Genomic DNA, 8,098 nt, shown 5'->3' with positions numbered 1-8,098 from the left:
CTGTATCCCCGGCCCTTGAATGCTTTTTTTGTTTTTGTCTTTTTTTTTTTTTTTTTGAGACAGGGTTTCGCTGTGCAGTTCAGGCTGGCCTTGAGCTCACTCTGTAGCCCAGGCTGGTCTCGAACTCACGATGATCCTCCTGCTTCAGCCTCCCGAGTGCCTGGATGACAGGCATGCACCACCATCCCCGGCGCTTGAATGCTTTTAGATTTAAGGCTTAAAATTAAATAATCTGTGGGTGGACATTTTAGAGAAAAAAAGGAACTACTGTAGTTTAAAATTTAAATTACATTTAGTCCATTGATGTGTTCAGATAGTGACAGTTTATCATAAATTGTATTAAACAAATTTTATTTTGTCATGAAGACAGATTGGCAGTAGATTTGTGACTAAAGCAAGGCTGAGAATGATATGTCTGTTTAATTAGAGATTAAACTAATATAGCCCTTGTAACACAAATGAAAGCTAAGTTACTCTGGTCTTTAACAGTGTTTTTCCTATGTGTTTAGTCTGTGTTGACCTTCAAGGAACAACCAGAATGGACAATCCTTTTTGGGGGAGGGGGCAGTACAGGGAATCAAACTCAGGATTTTGCACTTCACAAGCAGGCACTTGTGCCACTGAGCTATATCCCTGGTTCAAAAAATGGCAGTCTTAACATGTGTGTAATTTTTCTGTAAACATAGGTTTTGGATGAAGAAAACCTTGCTGCAAATGCAGAGAAAATGGGTACTATCTTGAGAAATGAACTCATGAAGCTGCCCTCTGATGTTGTAACTGCTGTTAGAGGAAAAGGATTGTTAAACGCTATTGTTATTAGAGAAACCAGAGGTATGTAGATAACACCTTTTACTTGAAGTTGAATGAAAGAGGAAGAGTACTTTCAATACTTTGGTTGTGGTAGGCGAGTGTCCCTCTGTTTGAAACTATTGACTGGCCGGTCAAGTGTTTTAGACAGAGTATTTATTACCTGATTTGTAATTGTATTAGTGATATTGAAAGATGTAGCTCTTTCCAACAGGATACCACATGCAACAGGGCTGGGGATATAGCTCAGCGGCACAAGTGCCTGCCTGGCAAGTGCAAGGTCCTGAGTTTGATTCCCGGTACCTAAAAAAGAAAAAAAAATTGCCTTACACATGTAACCAATTTAACCTGTTTTTGTTCCTCTGAGACATTTGCTTTTCTGCCCTTAATTAGTCATGCAGGGCTTGGAGGGTCTGACTTATTTTCTCTTTGTCTGGACAGAGCTGTCTTTGGGAGTTTCTTCTTTGCTGTCCTCTCCTCCCTCCCTCAGATCTTTCACACACCAAGGTTGTGCAGTAGTAATAATGGGAATAATGATGATGGTGCTGGTAGTAAAAATAATGCTAACTGTCACTTAGTGGGGGGTTTGATGTTTCAGTGCATCGTTTATCACCCTCAAGGGCTCCTTGCTGGATTTTTCTTGTGGTAACTCTTCCTTTTAAAGCAGCGATTCCAGCCTTGGCTGCACTTCAGAATCACTTTGGGAGCTTTCTGAAAAGGAATCAAAGCCTGGCCTCACCCCAGAGATTCTGATTTGATGGGTTGGGGTGGGGCACAGGCATCTGCTGGGCTCCTTTGGTGATTCCGATGTGAGGCAGGGGTTGCGAACCAGTGCGAGTTCCACAGGCCCAGGAAGCATATCCATTTTAGGAGTGTGCAGTTTCTCTACATTTGGGTTTTGGCTATTGCTTATTCTGTGTCAGTTTTCTGTGTCATACCCAAGTTCTTTTGCATTAGTTGCATTAGCATTAATTCCTTATGTAATTAACAGTTAAGCATCCCTAAACTGAAAAATTTGCAATTTTCCAAAATGTGAAACTTCCTGAGCACCAATACAACATCAGAAATGGAAAATTGAACACTTTGTGTGATAGGTCATAGTCAAAATGCAGTTGCACTAAAAATATTGTATGAAATAACCTTTAGGCTGTGTGTATAAAGTATATGAAACATAAACAAGTTTAGTGTTTATCTCCCCCCCAACTCATTATGTGTATGTACAGATTCCTATGTCCAAAACACTGCTGGTCCCAAACAATTTGGATACTTAAGGGATAGCCTATAACACAGCTGCCTTAGCAAATGTGTTTTTTGCTTGGTCTTTTATTTATAAAAAAGCAAAAAACATGACTAAGTCTAAATGTGCCATTCAAACCTAGTTACATTTATGCTTGCTGAAAAGTCAGGATTAACTTCATTTTAAAGAAGTAGAACAGGGCTGATGTAGCTTAGTGGGAGTGCTTTCCTAGCACGACAAAGGCCCTGTGTTCAATTCTTTAGCACTAGAAGAAGAAAAAAAAGCAAAATTAGCTTGTAGCTCAGAGCTTCCTTGCTTGAGCAGGTCCTGGGAATTCTCTTTTTTTTGGTCCATGCCCATGGCAAGGGGCTGTTTAAACATTAATCTTTGATGAACACGTAAGTATGCCCATTCTTTCTACAGATTACGATGCTTGGAAGGTGTGCCTGCGGCTTCGAGATAATGGGCTTCTGGCTAAGCCCACCCATGGCCATATTATCAGGTTGGCCCCTCCACTTGTGATCAAGGAGGATGAGATCCAGGAGGCTGTGGAAATCATTAACAAGACCATCCTGTCTTTCTGAGGGTAGGAACAGTTCATTGGGTCCTGGGAGCTGGCTGGACAGAGGTGTCCTATGAAAAGCTCTGCTCTGAAAGTGGGCACATTTAACCCCCATGTGCATGTATTTTTTTTCAATCGTTGAGTAATAGAGTGACATTTATGAACATGTAGTTGGCTGTGTAACATAACTAAGAATGGATGCAGGGCTGGGGATGCAGCTCAGCGGCACAAGTGCCTGCCTGGCAAGCACAAGGTCCCGAGTTCAATTCCCAGTACCAAAAGAAAGGACAGGCACAAACAGTAGCAAAGTTAAAAAAAGAAAAAGAATGGATGGGTCCTGTATTTGGTTAAATTTGTGACTGTGTATGTATTTTCTAAGGTGAAATGCTTCTGTCTGTATATAAATAGCCTTCAAATCAAGTCCTTTAGTATAATTGACATACTTTTTATAATTTCTTTGCTGGTATAAATGTTTTGTATTTGAAAAAGTTATCTGAGATATTATGTAAAAGACTTGCTTAACCTTATGTATTGAATGATTGTAACCACTGAGGAATCATTAATGGTTAAGCATATATAAAATAGTATTAAATAAACATTATATTGGCTAACACCAGACTGTATTCTACAGATGTCATTATTTTGAATTAAAAATGTGTTCCTAAATTGTTTTAAGTGCTTAATTATAATTTGTAAGGTAAAACATTTATTTTTAACATTTCTTTAAGTCTGAAATAAAGCTTATGTTTAAAATGTCCAATTTTGATCAGTATACTCTTACTGTAGTCTTACTTTGGTAGTCTTACCTAATATCTTTAAGCTCTTTAACTTACCTGTTAGTCTTACCTAACATCGTTAAGCTCTTTGAGAATGTTCTTACTTTGCTTTATTCCTTGTGCTTTCCAAGATCATAAGTTTAGCTGGGCCTGGTGGTTCATGCCTTTATTCCTAGCTCTTTGGGGGAGGTCAAGGGAAGAGGACTACAGTTTAGCAAGACACTGTCTCAAACTTCCGGGAATACAGCTCAGTGTGAAGGCCCTGAAGGGGTTCAATTCTCAGTACCCAAACCAGCCAATCACCCAGCCAGCCAGCCAACCACCCAAGCAACCAGTTTATGTCATTCTTCAGTGATTGTATTTCATGGTAAAGTAAAACCTTGGTTTGTGAGTAGCTTACTCTGAATGTTTTGTAAGATGAGCAAACATTTCTAATAGTCTTTAACTGGATAAACAAATGATGTCTTATGATGAGTAGTATTGGTGTCAAATGTCACGTGATCACAACTGAGTCAATGGTTCCTCTCACCCTCCCTCACTATGGGATTGTTTCCCACCAGCAAGAGGTTATGGAGCAGATCTCATCTGTACAAGAGGAGTAAAAGGTGGAAGAATCCCTCACTTCAAATGAGATTAGGGAGATGTGTAAAATGTGAGAAACAGGGCAAAATTTTGTAGAAAAGTATCATTCAAATAAGGCTATAGCAGTGTGAGCAATGAATCTGTTTAACCATAATGTAGTGTCACATTTCCACAAAATCCTCAAAAGGAGGAGGCACAAGCAAGTGTCATTGGATAGGTTCCTTGTTAAAGTTGCACAGAAAGAGAAAGATTTCATGAGCCAATAAATAAGTTAGTGAAAGTCGTTTTACACAATAACCCTCCTCTCTTGTCTCCCTCACACCAGCCACAAAGCTTTTCACAGCTAAGTGTGGGTTAACTTAATTTTCTTTTAGTTTGTATTTTATTATTTTGCACTATATATAGTATTGCATTTTATATGAATATTTTTGGGTTGTGGAATGAATCATGTGTTTCCATTATTTCTTAGGGGGAAATTTGCTTTGATGTATAGGTGCTTTGGAGTATGAGCATGTTTCTGGAATGAATTATGCTCACAAACCAAGGTTTTATTGTGTACGGGCATAATATAATTTTGTCTCACATTAGGGGACCACTTAGCTTGTTTCAGGTTTTTGGCTTTTTAAATAAAGCTTGTGTTCATATATTCCCACAATGGTATTTGTTTCCTTTTTTTTTTTTTTTTTCAAGATTTAACAACACTTACTATTTTTATTGCTTTACCTACAACATTCTTAACTACAATTGGATTTTTAAAAAGTTGCCCAGAGCCTCACCAGAAGCTAGGAATATAGGTGTGCACCACCACACCTGGCTTAAACGTGTTTGTGATCCAAGTATATGAAAGCGATGAATATAATCCCTACCAGCACAGTTTGTTGCCACTGCCTTGATTAATTTAAGGCCCTAGCAGTTCTGCCATGATTGCCTTCAGTGCAGATGTCAACATAATTGTTTCGGGAGAAGTCATGACATTCAAGAAAGCTAATGAATACTTGAATATTTCAGAACCATTCTATTTGTGATCAAGCATCGAATTTTTCTTTGATGATTATTTGGTGCCCAAACCAAGACCTGACACAGTCTTGCATCTAGACTGTATAAAGAACTGGCAACAAGCTAGGCATATTGGCGCATCCCTGTAATCTCAGTTCTCTGGGCTGCTGAGGTAGGAGGTTTGAGTCTCACCTGGGCAACTTAGCAAGACTTGTAATCAAAAACAAAAGCAAAAACAAAGAAATAAGGCTGGGCAAGTAGTTCATTATAAAGGCCTTCTGTGTAATCTTCAGTATCACAAACAAACTGTCAAAAATCTTCAGCAAAAATAGTCATAATCCAATTAGAAAGTGAACGAAAGACATTAAGATACATTTTAACCAAAAAAGACATTTGACAAATAATGAAAAGGTGTGCAACGTGATTAACCATGAATAAAATGCAAATTAAGAACCCAATGAAAATTAACCACATAGCCCCTGGAAAGGCTAAAATACAAATCAGTGGCATTGCCAAATGCTGGTGAGACTGCTGAGGAACTGGAACGGTCATTTGTTTTTGATGGGATTGTAAAATGATAAAGCCATTGTAGAAAGTGCATTTGCTAAGAAAGAAAAAAAAAGAACCATACACTTAATATATGACTAGGAATTGCATTGCCGAGATTTAATTCCAGGAAAATGAAGTCTTGTGTCCACACAAAAATATGTTTGCTACTGGTCATCACAGGATTATTCACAGTAGCCCAAGCAGGCAACAGTCACAACACCCATGACAGGGGAACAGCTAAAGAATAGCAAAACATTATGAGGAAGCTTCAGCAATAATAAGGAACTGTACTTTCAGGACTTAAAGTCCACCTTTGTCAAAACCACTGGCTTCATTTGGTCCTGAGCAAATATCTGATGGATGGCTTTTGGACATCAGGGGGAAACTCCACCATCAGATCATGCTGTGCCATCACTTTCTAGCCCTGTGTCCTTTGAAGAGCCATGAAGTTCGCTTCTGCATGCACAGGCCACAAATGACTCACCTTCAATCACTTTTCCCCTGCCTTAAACTGCCCTTCGTCTTTATCCCCTAAATATCTCTAAGTCCTACCTTTGGGGAGATGGATTTGAGACTTGGTCTCCCATCTCCACAGTCGATCTTGCAAATACATTATTGTTTGCAAAACTCCTCTTTCAATGGCTGTCATATTGTGTGGCAGGCAAAGTGGGCCTGGCTCAGCACTTTTTTCTTTTTATTAAACTTTTCTTTCCCATTTTTGTGAGTAAATCCCCCAAAGGGGCTTACTGTTCAAAGGAGTGAACTTTTAAATTCAGTAGTGCCAGGCTGTTCCCCGCTTCCTCCAGGTGCTAACAAGTTACCCTCTTAGCTGCGTGATAATCAGGCATTTGGTACACTGAGGAGTGTCCTCTCGCTTCATGAGGTGGTTTAAATGTGTGTGTGATTACAGGAAGGTCAGTTACAGATGGGCTGGTGCTCAGACCAGGTAATTGTAAAGGTCCCCAGGGGATTCCTGTGTGCAGCCAAGTGCAGTGTGAGGTCAAGGTTGACAACATTGGTCTTTGGAATCTTCTTGAAATGTGAATTCTGATTCTGTGTGGTGCATGTGCCCAGGTGGGATTTTGGGTCACAGAGGCCTCTTTACAGCACATAATCATTATTAGGAGTCAGTTTTATTTGTACCCAGGGGTTCTCACTCACCAGAGAAAGCCTAAAGGGCAAGTGAATTTAGCAAATGAAGCTCTCTACTAAATTCTTGGGAGGCCTTAATGGTCTGAGGAAGAGCTGGGCATTGGAAAGCAGACTGGTGCAGAGCAATTAGAACCTCAGTGCAAGAAGGGGCGATGAAGCTGCAGAGCCTTGCATCCCAGGCAGAAGAGAAGCAGGGAAGGGACAGAATCCTGATAGAAAACCTGCTCGGTGGGACATTAAGAACTCATCCCATGCACCCGCTGTGCCATGGTGTGGGGCAGGCAGTGGGGCCTGTGTGCAGGGGTGAGCAAGGTGGCAATGGCATGGCTACTTCCCTTTACTGAGACATGGGGATCAGCAGAGGGTGAGAGCTGGTAAAGAGACCCTGACTGAGGAGAGGCAGGGAAGGGCCATAGGCTTTAGAATTGGACTTGGCATGGACTATCAGAGCGATTGCTATATCTTAGCACCTTATTTTCCTCATCTGCGAGGAGGTGGGATCCTACCTACATTTCAGGGTTTCCAAGTCCCAAAAGAGATGGTGTAGGTGAACCTCTCGACAATGGTTGTAAATGAGTTGCTGTTTCCTCCCTTCAGCACAATTGGAAGAATCAGGGAGAGATACAGCCACACAAAGCTGACTTCCTCATAAAGGGGACTTGGGGTAGAACTGAGGGCTGGCTGTGCTGCGAAGGGGAGGAACGGTCCAAAGTAGAGAGAATCCAGAGCATGGGAGTTTAGACATGCAGGGCTGGGCATGTCCAAAGACAGGCTATAATGCACTTAAAGCAGTCACCACTATGACGATTCCCTGCCCCATGACTTCTTTGGCTTTTGACTTGCCAGAATACCACCTCTAAATTAATCACTGCACACACAAGGAAACCAGCATTGGGACAGGACATCTGGTGAAAATGGGAATGCTGGAAGTGTCAGCGCCAGGAATTTGAAGTTCCCAGACTCTTCTGCAGTATCACCCCACCTCATGGGGACATGGAGGAACACCTGTAAATTTTAGATGGGTGCTTGTCAATACTGGCTGCATATGGGTCACCTGGCTTGCTTGTTTAAAAGTTAATATCAATATTCACATCCCTCCTCAAATCTACAACAGAGTCCCCGGGGTGGGGACTAAATATTAAATGTCTAGATATTAAATGTCACCTAAAGGACTGTCATGTGCAGCCTTTGTCAGGGGGTGTCGAGTGTTAATGCAATGTGTCATCTACTTGTTACACCAGCCACTGAGCCTGCACTGAGAGCCTGCTAGGAATTAGATACATGGTTCCTGACCACATGGGGCTTTTCTATAGATATACTTACTGAAAAAAATGTTTAGTGAGTACCACCTGGCTGACCCCGAGGATAGGCAGTGGTTCAAAGAAACAGCATTTATTAAATGCCCTGTGCCAGGCCCTAGTCCAAATACCAGGCCCT

The 8,098-nt window shown here is 41.0% G+C and overlaps 1 protein-coding gene across 2 annotated transcripts in view; it reads left to right on the top strand.

Annotated features, from left to right (window-relative positions):
* Oat (ornithine aminotransferase) overlaps positions 1 to 4,613 on the top strand; it is a 19,990-nt gene extending 15,377 nt beyond the window's left edge. For both annotated transcript variants that reach the window (XM_005401970.2, XM_013503082.1), the window contains 2 exons: positions 687 to 831; positions 2,468 to 4,613. In XM_005401970.2, the coding sequence (XP_005402027.1) occupies positions 687 to 831; positions 2,468 to 2,628 (306 nt within the window). In that variant the 3' untranslated portion in view covers positions 2,629 to 4,613. The remainder of the gene's footprint in view (positions 1 to 686; positions 832 to 2,467) is intronic.
* The last annotated feature ends 3,485 nt before the right edge of the window (positions 4,614 to 8,098 follow it).

Source organism: Chinchilla lanigera, unplaced genomic scaffold, assembly GCF_000276665.1.
Source record: "Chinchilla lanigera isolate Chin_1 unplaced genomic scaffold, ChiLan1.0 scaffold00076, whole genome shotgun sequence".
NCBI classification, from domain to species: Eukaryota; Metazoa; Chordata; class Mammalia; order Rodentia; family Chinchillidae; genus Chinchilla; species Chinchilla lanigera.
The sequence above is the reverse complement of the archived record's forward strand: the minus strand, read 5'-3'. Positions and strand labels throughout refer to the sequence as shown.